The 18513-nt window shown below is 27.9% G+C and overlaps 1 protein-coding gene across 4 annotated transcripts in view; it reads right to left on the bottom strand.

The window, feature by feature from the left end:
- The window catches only part of LOC107450904 (protein eva-1 homolog C), a 35346-nt gene extending 25058 nt beyond the window's left edge, over positions 1–10288 (bottom strand). Inside the window, exon 1 of one of the 4 annotated variants that reach the window (XR_015432754.1) lies at positions 9963–10288. Coding sequence is in view for 2 of the 4 variants with exons in the window: in XM_016066843.5 (XP_015922329.2) it covers positions 9963–10053 (91 nt within the window). In the remaining 2 variants the exon portion in view is untranslated. The remainder of the gene's footprint in view (positions 1–9962) is intronic. The other 3 variants (XR_015432755.1, XM_016066843.5, XM_016066844.5) reach the window with 3 other exon arrangements.
- Positions 10289–18513: the final 8225 nt, after the last annotated feature.

Raw genomic sequence — 18513 nt, 5'->3', positions numbered from 1 at the left:
GTTTATTGAAAATTTATACTCAAATAATGTCCATTGGGGAAATATATAAATAAATAAATGAAATAATAGTAATAATAAATAAATAACTAAAATAAAAATGTGTAAAACCCGTAAAATTATCAATGTCTTATTATTAGTTACATTCCTTTATAATTAAATTTTCGGTTTGAAGGACTAGGAAGTTGGATACACAATAGAAACTATAAATTAATGACTGAGTTTCTTAAACTGATTTCAGTATTTTATCTTTTGATTTAAAAATATTTTTTCCTGCGTTAGTTTGCATTTAAAAGTATTAGCACTGAATATATAACAAGCACGTTTTCAAAGCCTGTTGGAATGGTTTTTAATTTTACCTGCTAGTTCATATTCTATAAGTATTTTAATGACAAAATGATGCTAGGAAACTAACTCCGAATTTAAAAATATTCGAATAACGTTTGAATTTAGAGATCAATTTTCTGAAGCTTTCTCGTGATTTCTGGATCAGACAACGAACGATAACAACCATCTGACAAATTCCCAAGAGTCGTGCTGAGTTTATATGGGATGAAACAGATGTCGGCGCCCTGGCTTTAGTTGACTGAAATGTATACATTACCGCATGGGGCCCCAGCATCCTTCTGAAAAATAAATTCCTACCATTAGACCTCTTCGATTTGGGGCCCCTTCTCTAGAATCGCTTCAAAAGATACATTATTTAGCTTTTCTTATATTTTTAGTGAAAAAAAGAACAAAGAATGACTCTGTTGTTAGATTAGAAGATTCCGCTTCCCCCCTCCCCTGCCCTTTTTCTTTCGGCTCTATTTTTGTGTTTGCGGCTTGAAGTGTTGAAAAATACATTTCTGTATTTTTTTTTTCTGAAAAATATTCAGATTCGTTTGAAAATAGCATCGTAACTATTGTTTGGTTAAATATTAATTTCGAAAAATTATTTAAAAACTGCAAAACTAATTTTTTTTAAAAATTCATAGTTGCCTTTAATGCGTCCTACCATATTTTTGTGCATTTTATAATTGTTTATTTTGAAAATTTCTACACTTATATCAGTGCTATTAAATTTTACTTCTCGATGCTATATTTCGACCAGCAATTATTAAAATAGAAAATTATTTGAATGACTGAAAACACTTATTTAAACAATAATTATAAAATATAATGATTAGATATCTTACAAAATATAATGATTAGATATCAATATCAAAAGAGTAGTTATATAAAAAAAAATCAAATGATATGAATGATTGGATATTGCTACCTTCATCAAAAAAGAAATTATTAAAATATGAAATTACATCGATGATTTTAAGCAAATAAATGAAATTATATGAATGATTGGAAATCAATATCAAAAGAATAATAACAAAAATATCAAATACGTGAATGATTTGATAGAAATAATAATGTAATTTATATAAATCAGGTTCAACTCCTTGTACACGAGAATGTATTTTCAAGAAGTGTTTGAGAACTAAAATTCGTAACAGTGTGGTGTTTTGTTACGATATGGTTTATGTCTATATTAAAAATAATAAAAAAAATTCTTTGTATTGGAGACCAATTATTGAGGTTATAAACATTTTAATATATTATTAATTACATAAATTCGTTCATTTTGACAAGAAATTTTATTTAGGTTGGTAAATGCAAAAAAGGGGAATTTGTCAAGTAATAAATAAGCAATGCAATTTAATGAGTGAAATTTTTTTTCATATTTTATAACAAATAATTTGATTATAAAACCATTTAACACAATGCATCTATTATATTATATTTCACTATTATAACAATAAAATTTTAGCAAATACAATCACGTAAAAATGTCAAAGAGAGTATAGTTATTTCCTGGCTTTAAAAATTAGTAAACAAATTGGTAGACAAAAATGAATAAGAAAAATCAATTAATTAACTAGTCAAGAAGATAAAAAAATTAATAAAAGAATAAAGGAATCAATAAAACAAAGGAATAATTAGAGAACAATCGAAATAACTAAATAATTTATTTTTGGAACTGTTAATTATCCTTAATCTACTCTCGTTTCTTTATCTACTTAATTGTTAATCACTCGTTATCCACATCCAGTTACTATCACTGACTATGAAACTTAACTATAATTACATCAATTGGTATTCTAAAATCGAAATTTCTTTTCTTATAGGTTATGGTATAAATTAGGGGTGCACAACCTGCGGTCCGCGGGCCAAATGCGGCCCTTTGACTACTGAAGTGCGGCCCGCGAGAGCTTCTAAACACAATTTAAAAAAAAAATTAAAAAATGGCAATTTTTAATCGCACTTTTAAGTAATCACGTTTTGACACAATCAATTTTAACAGATTCTTTAGTAAATGTACGTTTAACGCGCTTTCTTGAAGCCGAATTTATCGTAAATATAAATGATTTTTTTTAAACAGTTATTTCCGCTTTTCTACGTAATTTTGAAAATTCCAAATTTTTATTGCGACGCGAGTTTCAGATCGCAAATTTAAATAATCACTTTTTGTGCACTTTATTTGTGACTGAGAATAATATTTCCTGGAAAAACGCATTCATAAATTAACTCTAAAAAATAAGGCTAATCGAGAACGTTTTTGAAAATGACGAAAAGCGAAACAGAGAACATAAAAATCAATCTTAATTTTTGAAAAATTTTCTTAAAGCTGAACATCTCAGTTTTCCAATTACCAGAAAAAGCCAAGAAAAAAGAATTAAGTCAACAGAAATGCTATTAAAAATTACTGAGTTATAATGAAAACGTCTGAAAAAAGTTTTTTTTTTATTTAAAGAAAATAAAAAGATAGAAAAAATGTTCTTAATGTAGTTCAAAAATGTAGTTGAGTGAAAATCTTATGCCGAAAATCTCAATTTAAATTTTTCTCATTGCCATAATTTTAGAAGAAAAGAAATTGCTATAAAATAAATTTTATTTGTAACTTTATTTTTAAAAAAAATGCTGAGTCATAATAAGAATGCCTAAAAAAAGAAAAACAGAAAAAACAAATTTTTCTCAGTTCCTGAAACAAAACTTTAATACTGAAAATCACACTTTTCTATACAAGTAATATCTATAAAAATTCAGAAATAAAAGAAACTTAGAAAAATACATTTCTAAAAAATATTCTGCCAAATACTCGTTACATCCCTCCTTAATTTAAATGCAATGTTATTGCAACTTGAGAAATTCATAAAATGGCGGAAAACGTGAATTTTTAAACTGCTCACTGTTTGTAGTTTAGATTTCAATTTTTTGTTGTTTAAGTGAACTTTTTCGATAAAAAAAGGAAAATGTTTACGATATAAAAAATCTAATAATTAATAAAATAAAATAATAAAGTACATTACAAAATAAGCATTGAATTTTATTTTGAACTATCTCTGTTTTGTTTTTATTTTAGGCTTTTGTTTAAAACCTATAAATTTTCTTCAATTAAAATATTCAATTTGAATTTATATTACTTAATTACGACTAAACTTTTTCCTACTTTCCTTCAGTGGGAATTGCAGTTTTTTTTTAATTTATTAGAATTTAATTATAAAATGAGTTTTCATATTGCATGATATGATAAAAAAAAAATTTTCTTTTCTTCAATGTTTATTTATTTTGATAAATCTATTGTTCAAATGATAGCAATAGCAAGTTTTTTTTATTGATAAAAAAATGGAACTATAATGTTTAAATAAACATTATTACATTTGTCATTAATATGTCTAAATACATGTGCGGCCCTTCGTTAGCCAACCTGCTGTGCAAGTGGCCCTTCACTCAAAAAGGTTGTGCACTCCTAGTATAAATAAATCATTTTTATTTTGAGTAATATTTAGGCCAAATATAAAATATCATTGAATCGTTAAATTTATGCAGAAAATTTTTTCATTGTGTGTATTTAAAACTGAGTTTAATATCTTTATTTCTTATAGATGCTTGGCAAAAAATAAATTTTAAAGGCAAAATAATCTGTGTGCATTAAAATTGCATTGTTCCAGCAGAAAGAAGTTATTTTCTTCTATTTTTACCCTATAAGTATCAATCCAGAATACAGTGTCTAAATTTTTTAGCCAATAATAACCATTTATTAGCATATCTCAGGGAAGATAACCTTTTATGCCTTAACTAACCGCAAAGATTTTTAATATTTCAACGTAGCAAATTAGTCAAAAACTCAGTGAAGATAATTATGTTTCTTTTATCAGCAGAATTAGAATAAAATCAAAAAATGAATTTAAAAAATCAAAACAAAATAGAACCAAAACAATATCTAAATGAATTATATTAATTATTTAAATAATTTTCAAACAAATAAAAGTTTAAGAAGGCTCAGCTTATTATCGACTATATATACCGTTTTGATTCACTCCGTCTAATTAATGCTTCAGATTACAGTTTCGCAATGGTGCACATGTGGCATAACTACCACTATAAATATTAAATACAAATTCACTAGTATATAAGACATGTTAACTTAATTCTATTACGAGGTACCTTTAGAATAGATGAATGCTGACAGGGTCGATAATTAAATCCCTTCAAAGTTCATATCACGTCCGGGTCACCATTAATGGGATTTAATTATCGACCGTATCAACCTTCATCTATCAAAAGGTACTTCAAGACAGAATCTAGTTAACATGTCTTATATACTAGTGAATTGGTATTTAATATTTTCTAGTGGTAGTTACGCCACACGTAAGTATATTTTAAATAGAAATGAATCTACTAACAAAAGAAAAATCAAAATGAAATATAATAAATACAATATTTAAGTTACTTATAAATTTATCAATAATAATTGTATTATGATTTAAATAAATTTTAAATAAAACTGGACTCGACTTATTATTCAAATATGAAGTTGACTAATGTTTGTTACATCACGTAAGTATAATAATATTACGTCAGATTACGAACTATTTCACAACAGTTCGTAAATATGTATTTTGAAAAAACGAATCTACTTCCACAAGTCCAAATTTCCGTAATTTCTGAGAATTTACACCTTAACCTTAACTGAACAAACCTTAACCTACACCAAACCTTAACTGAAGCAACAAGTGTGCATATACTGCATATTCCTCACCATTTGCAGATTGTAATTGTGTTAATTTACATTTTCACCAGTTACATAAATTATAATTACAATTATATTATATATAATTTAATTCTATTATTATTATTTGTAATTATAATCGCTACATTATTTAAATAAATCTTAAATAAATAAAAACTAAACTAAACTCGCTTATTGTTTAAAAGTTAAGTTGACTAGACTATTGATTGGTTACATTAAGTAAGTACAATAATATTATGTCAGATGACGAACTGTTTCACAATAATTTGTGAAGATGTGTTTCGAAAAAAAAAATTTCTTCATCGAGAAATCCATATTTCCTTAATATCTGAGAACGATCTTTTAACCGAAGCAACAAGTGCGCATATTCCTCAGTAGGCAACCCATTTACTGATTTTATCAACTGATATCAGATGAATGTGATTTTGTTATGGTAAATAAAAAATTTTTTTGCTCTTCAGAACAAACAAAAAAATCGAACAAAACGAATTGAACATTTAACAAATTTTCCTACAAAAATGAAGTCTCTTAACTCCAAATATTGAAATTTTGCCGACAATTTTTTTTATATACTATATATTTTAAGGATGACAGTCGGGAGACAGACACAGGATTAATTATTGAATAATTCTGAACAGCAATTATTTTTTTAATTATTTAAGGGATCCGTTATATTTGATAACTTATCGTTTCTAATGATACTGGTTAAATCTTAAACAAATGACTTTAACAAAAAATTATCTTTTCGTATCTACCGATATATGCGTTATCCCATTGCGCCACTACACAGCATTTTTGCCGAATGTTTTTTTAAACACTTAAATTTAGGAACTATTAAAGTTGCCTTAAAATAAATAGTAAATGCGACTTAAAATCTGTAGAATAAAAGTTTTGTACAATATCAATGCCGCTGGAGCCATATTTTTTGCCAGTACCTAAAGATCAGATCGTGAGATCAAAGGTATTCATAGAGTTGATTTTTTTTCCAAATAGGAGCCGGTTTTTATCTCTCTTGCATTAAGTTTTCATATTTTTAAGAATCGTAATATAAATTTTAAGATTTTTATATGGAGCAACAACAAATCTCTCTCCTTCGTTTTGTTGCTTTTTACATCAACTCAACCGCGAGATTATAAAATAAAGATCTTTAGAAAGAAATACAATTTTTCCACAACAAATTATTAATAATACTTAAAGCAAATAATCAATAAAATAATCTTAATAATCGATTAAAAAAAATGTAAATAATCAATATTTAAAGCTAAAGAAAAAATTCACGAAAAAAGCATTCAAAATTTCAATAACATCCGATTAAATTGGAATTCCGAAGAAGAAAAAACCTCACGTTAAGTTAAAAACAAAACTGGCTCTTTCAGTTTCTCAAATTTCAATTCCGCTTTCACATTTCAGGAGTCAGTAGATCAGCCCACATTTAACTACAATTGCAGTCAATAATTTTCGAACTAATTATTGAATGTTGCTTTTATTCCCTTATTCTCTAGTACAGTTTTCTATACTCCTACGTCTTTGCACACCAAAACAAAATGTAACGCTAAGAAAAAATTTGAGAAAAAAGAACTTAAAATCATAATAATTTTGAACAATAAGTAATCATGAAATAAAATCGTCTTAGGTTCATAAACAAATACGTCCCTTTCAGCAAGTCGAAATTCAACACTGTAGTAGCATCTCTGTGGTCTGTAGAGTGGCCCGCATGGTATTTTTTGTCTATAAGATTAACAGCCAATAATTACCAAATGCTATTGTTTTTTAAAAATTTCATCATACTTCCTATACATTTTCCTATAAACCATCGTAATTTTAAGTTTTTAAGAGTGATTGTTTTCGTGCAGAAAAACAAAATGTAATGCAAAGTAGAATACCCAAAGAAGTGTCGGTAAATTTTTTAACAGAGAAGGAAGTAATATTTTTCTAATCAGTACGACTTGAGATCCTACAAATCTTTAATTTGAAAATGAGCATTAATAACTGAGAGCATTTATATCTGGCTTCAATAAACTATACATTAATCATTATATCTTAGATGAACCTCTTTCCCACTCATTTTTATCTTCGCTTTCCATCATCGCTCAACAAATGCACCTACAGCATCGATTTTAATTATTTTCAATGAATTCTCAGAGACTGAGGGTTGTTTTTTATTAGATAAAGTATAGATTCTCTAAGTTGATTGAACTTGAATAGTAGTTTCATTTATAGAACTGAAGCAAACTTAACTAATTTTTTTGCGTATTATTGTGGAAACATCGGCTTTACAATCTAGCGTAAGTCATGTCGTGGTAAATTGTTTATAAAACCGAATTTACCCCAAATGACCGATGATTAAAAAACGGCAAGAAGAAGAAAAGTGCAGTTATGCTCAGGAAACAAACTTATTTATTTTCACCAAGCCTCAAAATTAGCTTCAAAATTCGTCAACAGATAACGATACTACTTTATTTTATAACCGGCATTGAGCAGCTGAGAGTTTACGACTATCAATATTTAACTGCGTAGTCTTGTAATTTTGAACACAACCCAGAAGACAAGGGAACTCCTATAGTTTAAAAATTGGGACAAACTAGCTATCGTGGAGAAGACTTTTTGATGTGTACAAACCCGCATTTGTGTTACATGGTGAGGGAAACCACGAAAACTTACCACGGTTATACTCTGACGGAAGGGGACTCTGAGCGTTACTATTTGAGAACAACTGTAAAATAACGTTTTCAAAATAACCATTCAAATAACCGGGGCAGTCGGCTGGCGAAATTAACAAACCACCTATAAATATTTCAGCTTGGATGATCTGATATGCTGCAGAAAACAATGTTTTTTACTCTTTTCCAGCAATACAATCAATTTGTGAACTTCATAACTAAATTTGACATCGTGCGGATAAATGCTTCGTTTCCTAAACAAAACGCAGTGAACTGTACATTTCTATTTTATTTTGTTTAAATGTAACCGAGTTTATTAAATTCTATATGGGTCATTCTGAGAACACTAGGTGTATGTTAAGTATGGGCAAGTTGATGATTACCATTGCACTGAAGTTTGATTATCAGTTAAAAGAGTATTCGATTAAAGTAGTTTTCAAAGGGGTTTAGCCTTCCTTCGAAATCTCCAAAATCACAAACCTCGGTCTATTATTATGTTTTTGCAATAATTTATTTTTAATTTTATTTTATTTATATTTGAAAATGGAAATATTGCCTCAACAATCGTATTAAAAAATTTATGAGCTTATAATGACGCATTTTGATTATTTGTTGTCAGTACAAGTTATTTTTAAAATAACAAAAAATAAGTAAATAAATAATAATTCTTCCGATGTAACAGCACTTAAAGATGTTTGAAAAAATGAAAGATTTTAATACTTTTTTCAGAAATCTTGAAAGGTGAATTGCTAAAAGAAAAAAAAAAATTTTAAGTTAATAATTTGATGAAACAATCATTTGCTTTGAACAATTTTATTAAAAAAAATCCTATGAAAACATGGACCATTGATTGAAAAAATTCATTCTATAATAAAACAGTAATAGCAATTATTGTATTATTTTGCATTTCGGATAATTTAGATTCATTAATGGATGAGCAGCTGTATTCTATAATTACAGGGTATTCTATAATCACCATACTTAAAGTATAATGGATTAAAGATCCTTCTTAAAAATAAAATCAAAAAGATATATAAATTAAGTGTCGCAAATTTATATTTTAGCGAAGAAAAACAAAAACGCTATTGAAATCGAATAAATCACTATTGAGTAAAACCGGATTTAAGTCATTAAAACCAATTTGTTTACTGCTTGAAACTTGAACGTGAATCTAATAATTGTCTTTAACTTCTCATAGTTTCCTTTAACAATCATTCAGGTTTCGGATAATTTTATTCACGCCTCTCTCGGTGATGATTCTCGAGATTTTTTAAAACGTTTATTCTCTCTTAAACATCCGTTTGTACCCTTTATGCACGTCTTTCATTTTTTACAAAAAATTCTAAAATACATATTAAGGACAATCTATACGGAATGCACCACAATTTAAACTGATTGGTAAGGGTATGTTTAATGAAAACCGTTCTTGATGCACAAATTGTTTTTTCTTAACTGTTTCGATTTCACTTTTACAGCTGCTATTTCGAAACTAGGCATATTTTAGTTGGGGGATAATTTTTTTCAGTGTTAGTGAAATGAGAATAGAAAAATCGATTACTGGCAAAAATATTTTGTATTTAAGTACACCAATTTACAATTATCAAGCATTTATATTTATGCATGTTTAATTTATTCATGTATTATGGTGGTTAAAATAATTCAAAATAAAATTAAAATCGTAATGCCAAGAAGGAAACAGCAAAGCATAAGGTTCGCTGTAGCCTTAAATATGAAAAACAAATTTTCGTAAAATGTTGCGAAATTTCGGAAAATTATAGTTGTTCATATATAATAATTTTTTCTTTCGTTTTTTTTTAAAGATGTTTTCTCTGTTTTTTCATAATAATCAAATTCAAACTTTGTATTTATAGTTACTTAGTTTAAAATAACATAAGCTCATGTACAAAATAAATGTTATTTTTAGGTGATACATTTTATTACATTCAAAACACGTAATAATAATAATGTATATCTTTCATATGTTGATCAACGTTTGATGAATAAGGTTGATTACATACAAGAACATAATTTTATTTGTTTACACCAATGTTAGAAATATATGGTAAGTACGTATGTAAAACAAGCATCTTTACAATTAATTAAAATTTACATGTATATACAGATCTAAAAACTAAGTTTAAGAAAAAGAAAAATCGATATCAAACTGATAATTAATTTTAAAATTTGCAATAAATATTCCGTTTATAGATTTTTAATTGAAAGGAAAAATTACTTACTGAAATCATCTGAAGAAAAAGAAAGTCTAACGACACAGAAAAATACGAAAAATAAAATAAACTTATTCGCAACTTCACTACTTGAATACATATTTTAAATATTTATGAATCACAGTCGAATAACAACATATTTTTCTCCCGATCTGCATCAGGAGCAAGAGATCATTTTGAATGGAATGAAGAAGAAAACACGTGTGTGTTCATTGAAGAGAAGAGGAAAGCCAATTGTCGCCAATAAGCCAATTTCCCTACTTCGTTCTCCCTTCCCTACAGCTTTTCAATTTGATAAAGAAAACGATTTATCTTTATAAGTTTCGATAAACTAAGCAACATTCATTTTAGTTGAAAAGGAAATCTTGTTGATTTATTGAGGTGATATAAAATATGGTTGGTAGTAATGTTTAAGATATTGACTTCCCTTTATCAATTGGTATATTAGTAAAGTCAAAAACTTGTGTGTTACGGGATTCCCGAAAATATATTGCTGCCAGTGATAGGATTTAACTGGTATGCACGAATAGGTTCTTCCTAGTTTCTCAAGTTCTACATCAGGCTCTTCACATTTCCTGAATTGAACCAATACATAAAAAATTATATGAAAAGCTGAAGTTTGCAGTTAATTAGAGCATTTTTTAAATAAACAAGATTATCTAGTAAAAAAAAAATCGTGATCGATGTCTAATAGATCATTTCATATTATTTAAATCGAATTCAATATATTTACCGGTTTTATCAATGGAAATGTTTAAAAATAAAATATACATAATCTTGAAGTTCTAAAAAATGTTTAAAATTCGGAAATTCGTAAAAAATTTTTTTTTTCAATTTTCAACATAATTTTTTTTCTAAAAAGAAAGATATACCACGAATGATATAAGTCCCTGTTTTGGATACTTAATTTTTTTTTTCTTCGAAAAAAAATCGCTCGAAAATGAAACCTTATAACCAGGTTCACATAAAATTAGAAAACTAAATAGTGATTCAAAATATTCTGTTTAAATCATTTTCTTTTTTAATCCTTGACTTAAAACGCTAAATTTAATTTTTTATTTCTGATTTAATAAAATATTGTATTGCCGCATTTAAGTTTTTAATAACAATAATAATTAATAACAATAATCTTTTCAGAGAAAATAAATTTTTATGTGAGGTTTCATAACTTACTTTACTACTAATACTAATCAGTGCTTACTAATCAGACTACTAATTACTAATCAGTGCTAATAGCACTGATTAAGTTACATATTTATAAACTATCCCCTAAAAAATGACTAACTCAATTTGCTATTGGAAAAATCCAAGCATAATAGATCAAAAAAATGATCACCCCCTGTACCAATTGCTCATTATACAAATGGTTTTCATTTCCTTTAAAATACTTTTTCAAGAAGTTAGGATTGAAAAATTAAAGATAAGCAAAGGAAAAATAAAAGATGTTTTTTTTTTTACAATTTGTGCTTTGGAATTGATGATAGTACTTGTTTTTAAAACCGAAACAGCTATACATTAATGTCTTCAACTTAAACGTTTGAACTCATTAATTAATTTTCAGATTAAATTAATATAGAATATTTTCAATTAATTGTGCAGAAAGCGAGAGTCAAGAGTTATGTATTCAACTTCTGCGTACGAAAGGGATACACACAATGCAGCACATCCCTATAATTATGAATTCAATTGATCGCCGTACCCAGTTTAGGAGCATTAGAAGTTCAAAATGAGAAAAATACTTCAAAACTTCATTATTTGAGATAGTAAAAAAATTCACACTTTGCTTAGTAATAGGCAACAAATCCTGTTTAAATTAGAGTTTTTCTTTCCGAGTTATAAGATCATGAATTTGTAAAGGTTCATACATCAATATGTAGTTCTCGTTGACAAAGTTGCTTTTTCTCATGATGGAATTTTTCAATGTTCTTACAATTTCAAAAAATTCTTTACTTCACCAATTTTTGTTTTGTTGCCATTAAAATATTTTCAGATACTCTTGTTTAATTCTAAATGCATTTAATTAAATCAATATCTTAATTTAGAGCCGTGATGGCTCAGGGGATAGAGCGTTTGCCTCCCAATGAGTTGAGCGGGGTTCGAATCCCCGCGATAGCTGATTGATTCGAATTCCGCACCCGGCTCGCACCGACCACAGTGCTGATGTAAAATAGCCTCGTTGATAAATGGATTATGAGTTAAGAGTCCCCTTGCCGTTAGGCTATCCGTGGAAGGTTTTTCTCTCCATGTAATGCAAATGGGGGTGAGTTCCAACAAAAAAAGTCCTCTAAGAAGGCAAATTTCTCCCAATACTTGATCTAGGAGTTCCCCTATCTTCTGGATTGGGTTCAAAATTACGCAGTTAGCATTGGATGTCGTAAACTGAAAATTCGCTCCGCTGTTCAACGACGGTTATAAAATATAATATCTTAATTTAATTTTTTTAAAAATTGAACAAACATAACTGAAGCATGTTTTTTGAAGAAATCTTTGGTGACAAAATAAAAAATTAATGCCTCGCTGCTTTATTATACGGTTACCATAACTACTTACATTTATTTAACTGTCTATAAACAACGCATTTTGGTTAAAATTAAATAAAAAAAATTACAATTTATTAGCAAGAAACTTTTTAATTACCAGCATTTAAAAACCATACTTTTAGCTATAACTTTAAAACTAATTATTAGTTTTTAAAAAAAGTTTTGTACACAGACATCTTTCAATGCTACCAATACGAGTATTTTGTTAAAATTTGAAAATGATCGGATAAAAATTACACCTTTTTGTTTTGAACGTTTTGTGTCCCCTTAACCTCTCGTTCATGGAAAGTCGTACAAGCCATAGAGAAATACATCACAGTAATTAATTTAATGTTCCACGGGCGGCCCGGGGATCGGAGACCACTTTCGTAGAGAACTTAAGTGAAGAAAAACGGCATTTCCTTTACATCGAATTCAAAAGATTCAATATTAAATTAAAACAAGGAAGTTTTTTTTTTTTCAATTATAGAGGTTGTTTATTTTATACCAAAAAACCCAGTTCCTTTAATACCTATCATAAACACTGTATAGAATTTACAAATTTATTTGAATGTTCGAACTACATGTAGATCATTTATGCATAGTATTGACTAACAATGTCAAAAGCTTCTAGAGTACCTATGGATACTATATAATACTAATAAAAAAAGTTACTAATAAAAAAAGTAAAGTATTTCCACAACAGCCCATTGCGGGCTCCACAATTTCGTGACTAACGGCATAAAAGTGGCAACGTGGACAGCATTGAACAAGATTTTCCTTAATTTCCAAACAAGCTGGTCGACTTTTCAAGATGCGCTGGAGGATAGAAATCCAGTCCTTCAAAATGACAGCTCAGTGTTTAAACCGCTGTGTTGTTGCAGACAATAGATGACGACAGCATTTTTTTACAGACATACTTTCACTATTCACACAAATTGTAATAAATTTTTTTTGAAAAAAAAACAATAACGATATGACTTTTGATCTAACATATTAAATTTAAATTTCTTACATGCAGTAAAGGTGAATGAAAATCATCTGACCAATTGATAAATGCTCGAATAACTTTTGATTCAGTGATGAATTAATAATAATAATTAGTGGGTTGTAGGTACTTTATTTATGTCTCACTAGAGCTGTACAAAGGGTTATTGGCGAAGGTCTCGGAAACATCCCTGAGCATGATCTAAAGACATGACAACAAAATTTTGATCCTCTAAAGAGAGGACAGCTCCTCAGCTTTGGTAGCGCGGCGAATTACGTGCGAAGTTGAGAACTAGTTTAGCAAGGACCGACACCAAACACCCTCGGTCTCTATGCAGGCTTATCAAAGTGGTCAATCACCAGCTTACTGACCGCAGCAAGTAGTGCTACTGAAAACCTCGTCGTTACGATCAGCCCACTGCAGTACCCAGTTAGTGGTTTGAACCGTTAAACTTTTATGATAATCAGTACTATGATTAATTTACAAAAACATATTTTTTATGAGAAAAAAAAACATGATATCTCAATAGAGTACATTTTGTTTTCATAACTCCAATCCTTAAAGCACAAGTTATTCAGGGTGATATTTTTTATTTGGTTCACTGTTCTGAGAAAACGGCAAAAGATGCGTTTTTGAAAAGCTGCATCATCATTGAATTATTTAAAAAAGAAAATTTGCACAACTGGATGTTCATGAATAAATAATTATCTTTGGTTGATAATTTAGGATTCCATAGGCAGAACTGCTACTCTAACCCGCTATGCCACAAAAGTGCAATTAAATGTCACATATCATCTTCTTCCATTAAGCTTCCCAGTTCTTTTATAGACATGAGATTAAGAGTCCATTTTCATACATAATGGATGTGCATAAATAAAATCAAGAGTACAACTTTATAATTGAAAGTTTTTAAAAACAACAGTGAAACAGACAATAACTATCAATCTATTTTATTAAATTTACATTGTACATAACATTTTAATATATCAACAATAACAAATAAACAATTTTATATACAAGTAACCAGTATAACATTAAATGATTAAAACACAATGATTCTTTGAACAAGTGCAATATAGATTTAAAACAAAGTTAATGATTCCCTAACAAAATCAGCTATCTATTTACAAACATGTACATTTCTGGCACAGTTCCTTGATTTTAGAATATTTGGCAAGAATAATATAATTTGAGTAACATTTAAAAAACAAATTGTTTTGCTTAGTCATTAGTTTACTAATCATACTTTGACAATAAACAACTTCAGAGAAGAAAATAAAAAGAAATTTTTTTGCTAACCAATATATGCTAAAAATCATACGCATATATCAGCAAAGCTTTCAAAAAGCAACTAATCTACTTGAAATTCTAACTCAATAGCTTAGTTAAGTTTACGGGAACATGTTAAGTGTTTTTTTACTTCTGAAATACTTTTGATATTTCTGACACTTTCACAAATACGCAACTTTTTTTAAACATTTCTCTCTAATGCAGAAATGCCAACTTTTCCACTTTTTTCAAAACATTTTATTAAGTGGTAAACAATTAAAAACTGAAACTTTAAAAATTCTTCACAGTTAGAGCAAATATCTTAGAAGGTTCCGTACGAGATTACAATCACAAAGCGGCATTTTCGATGAACTTTTATTATATTCATATATAGTGGAAGGCAACACAACTTTTAATTAAATATAATAAAACAATCATACATTAAAATATACATTTTGCTATCATTAAAAAGTAATTTCAAACAAAGCAGAGCAAGTTGGCATCTCTGTTTATAGAATAACATAGTATGGATTTGCTACCGCACTTCAACTCCAGAAAAAGATTTAATTTACTGCTAGTGCAACAACAATGAAGGAATAAGAATCAAACCAAATAAAAAAAAATAAATTCAAAAACAGATATTTGGAAGAGCGGGCACTGAGAGATATAGAAGAAGTGACAGTGAAATGTAGGTGACGCTAAGCAATGGTTACTTTCAGATTTCGCACGTGCTTATTTAAAAAAAATTCTTTAATAAATTATCATTGTATTTTTTTAATAAAATTTGTAAAAAATGTGTTCTGCATCAGTGAGGAGAAAGAAAAGAACGATTTGTTGGAAAGGATGAAACTGTTACTAATCCTTACAGTCATGAAAAAAAAATATTTTGCAAAAGAGAACTTCTTATGTGATTTGCTTAGTATCAACAAAGAATATTTGTTAAGACTACATAAATACTTTTAAGAATGATAAAAACTAAGTAATTTTTAATCGATTTAAATAAATTGATTCATACCAATAAATCTACATTGATAATCACATTTTTTTTCACAATCACTCTGTCAATAAATCATTTAAAATATGTCCTATTTTTCTCTATCATTTTTAGAATTATATTAGAGACAGAAAAGAATCAATACTGTATTGCAGGAATAATCAATTTTTTAAGCAACTATCCACAAATCTCTTGAATAATAGTAAAAAAAAATATTTCAGAGAAAAAAGTAACCATTGCTTTATTCCAACTAATAGGAAGAAAAAAATTGAAAATATATTTGGTTACAAGTTAAACTGTCATTCCAAAAGCAATGATAAAGATGTTTATTTTGGAACAGTTGTTCTAATAATGCAAATTATCATCATCTTTATCATTCCAAAAGCAATGATAAAGATGTTTATTTTGGAGAAAAACGAAAACGAAATGTCTTTACGAAACGACTTTAAAAACGAAATGTCATGAATAAATTTTGTAATATTTACAACAATCTCTTTATTTTTACAATAATCTCTTTAATCTCTTACCCAATCCAGAAGACAAGGGAATTCTTAGATTAAGTATTGGGAGAAATTTGCCTTCGGGAAGGATTTTTTGAGGGAACTAACCTGCAGTTGGGTTACATGAAGAGGGAAATCACGAAACCCTCTCCAGCTTGCACTGAGGATATATTACGCCAGCACTGTGGTCGGTGGGAGCTGGGTGTAGAATTCGTACCGACCAGCCATGACTGGGATTCGAATCTGAGCCAGAGGGGAGGATTCTATCCCGAGTCACCACGGGTCTTCTAAATTCTTAAAAGAATTATAAGTTTACCTTCCATTTATATATACCTTCCATTTCTTGGTGCAACATTACATATTCTAGAATCCATAACACTGCAGAGGTAAGTTGACAGAAAGTGAAGACAAGAACTTTTAGCAGTAGCATAACATTTAAGCTTTTTAAAGTTACTTCTTACATAAAAGAAACATCCTATAAATATAAGAAGTCAAGAACAAATGTAACACAAATAGCATAGTTCATGGTTCGTAACAAGGAAATTTATACAGGTTTCAATGAAACATTTGTGTTACAGTGTATGGACATTACTTTTTGTAGCCAGTATTGTGGTAATTAAACAGTTTAGGGCATTTAACATGATATGCTAGTATTTTGAACACTATTAATGATATTATTAAACAGCTTCTTCAGAAGTGTTTAATAAAATTAATTTTGTACTCTAAATTTACTAGGATATGACAGATGATAGGATTATTTAGAGAAAACACAATTGAATAACTTAATGAATTTCTTTTGAAACTATGAGGATTAGAACTCAGTAAGTGAAAATATTATCATTAAGTAAGTCAAAAGTTAATCACAGAACATTATTATTTTTAGTTAACTAAACAATTATGTTATCTTGCACCATTTATACCAGTACAATAATACTGAACCTCCTTACTTAGGAAAATTAAGTGAGAAATGTAAAAAAAAAAAATAATAATAATACAAATATCAAATAAATGTTTTTGGTTTATAATATATATATATATAATTATGGACTGAAGTAGGACGAGAGATTTGCTAAACAGTTTGAATTTTACATGAACATGTTTTTACAAAATTTTCAATATTATTGTATGATGATTGTCCAGTTATTTCCAATCTAAAACTAGAACACATTTTGAATTTCAATGCTCTAAGGAATTTTATATATATAGAGATAGATTATTAAGTATTTATGAATAGCAATGAGGAACAGGTATTCTTGATTCACCGATTTCAACCATGAATCGTTAAAATTTTGAGATTTGTATTTGAAACGAAATTCATATTCTGAAATGATACTAATAGTTCAATCCAGCAAATTTGAATGAACACATTGAATAGTAAGATGCATTAGTTGAGCAAAAAGTAAAAAATAAGATTAACAAAAAACAAAAAAAACACTATTTTCATTTTTCATAATTAACAGTATTTTCAAAAATACAGCTTTTTTAAACTTGTATTTGTAAATTAAACTATATAGTAATTATTTATTTTTTCTAACAGTACAGTTCTAAAAAATAAATGGACCACCCTGAATAGCTTTTGATCTAATGATCAGATCTTCACTTTCTAGCACTCAATTTTAATGGTTTGAGGGGGTGACTTCAAATATGCTAATTAATCAATGCAGATATTTAAAATTACGAAATCTGACACAAAAACATTCTGTAAATAAACATACTTTTTTTAGATGGATTCGGATTTCTGAATGCCAAAATATAGGGGGTAGCTGCAATCTGGGAAATATGGTCCTAAAGTTTAGTCAGGAGAGCGGTCCAAAGTTTGTTCCCCTTAACGATAATTTTACTCTTTGCATATTTCACAATATCTCAAAATTTTTTAAGCATTTTAAAAAAATTTTTTCACACAATTATAAAATTTACTTATCCAAAGATAATTTCATATAAAAAAATTTTTTTTGTAAATATTTATTAATTTTTAATATTTTATTTAAACACAGTCAAAACAGTAATTTTACAAGGCAAAATACAAAATTTGAGTGATATCGGTAGAATTGTTTCCGAGAAATCAAACTTTACAAAAAATTATATTTTTAAAATTTGATTTCACAGAAACAATTCGCCTGATTTTGCTCAAATTTTGTATTTTGCCATATAAAAATATATTCTTTAAAATTATGTAAAAAACTGCATACATTGAAATTCAAAATTTTTTTCGACTATTATTAAATAAAAAATTAAATACTTAATAAAAAAATTTTTTTTGCATGGAATTATCTTTGGCTAAATGCGTTTT

Source organism: Parasteatoda tepidariorum, chromosome 3 (genome assembly GCF_982258835.1).
Source record: "Parasteatoda tepidariorum strain Cologne lab strain chromosome 3, Ptep-v5.0, whole genome shotgun sequence".
In the NCBI taxonomy this organism is placed as follows: Eukaryota; Metazoa; Arthropoda; class Arachnida; order Araneae; family Theridiidae; genus Parasteatoda; species Parasteatoda tepidariorum.
Note: the sequence above shows the minus strand (reverse complement) of the source record. Positions and strands in the feature narration are given on the sequence as shown.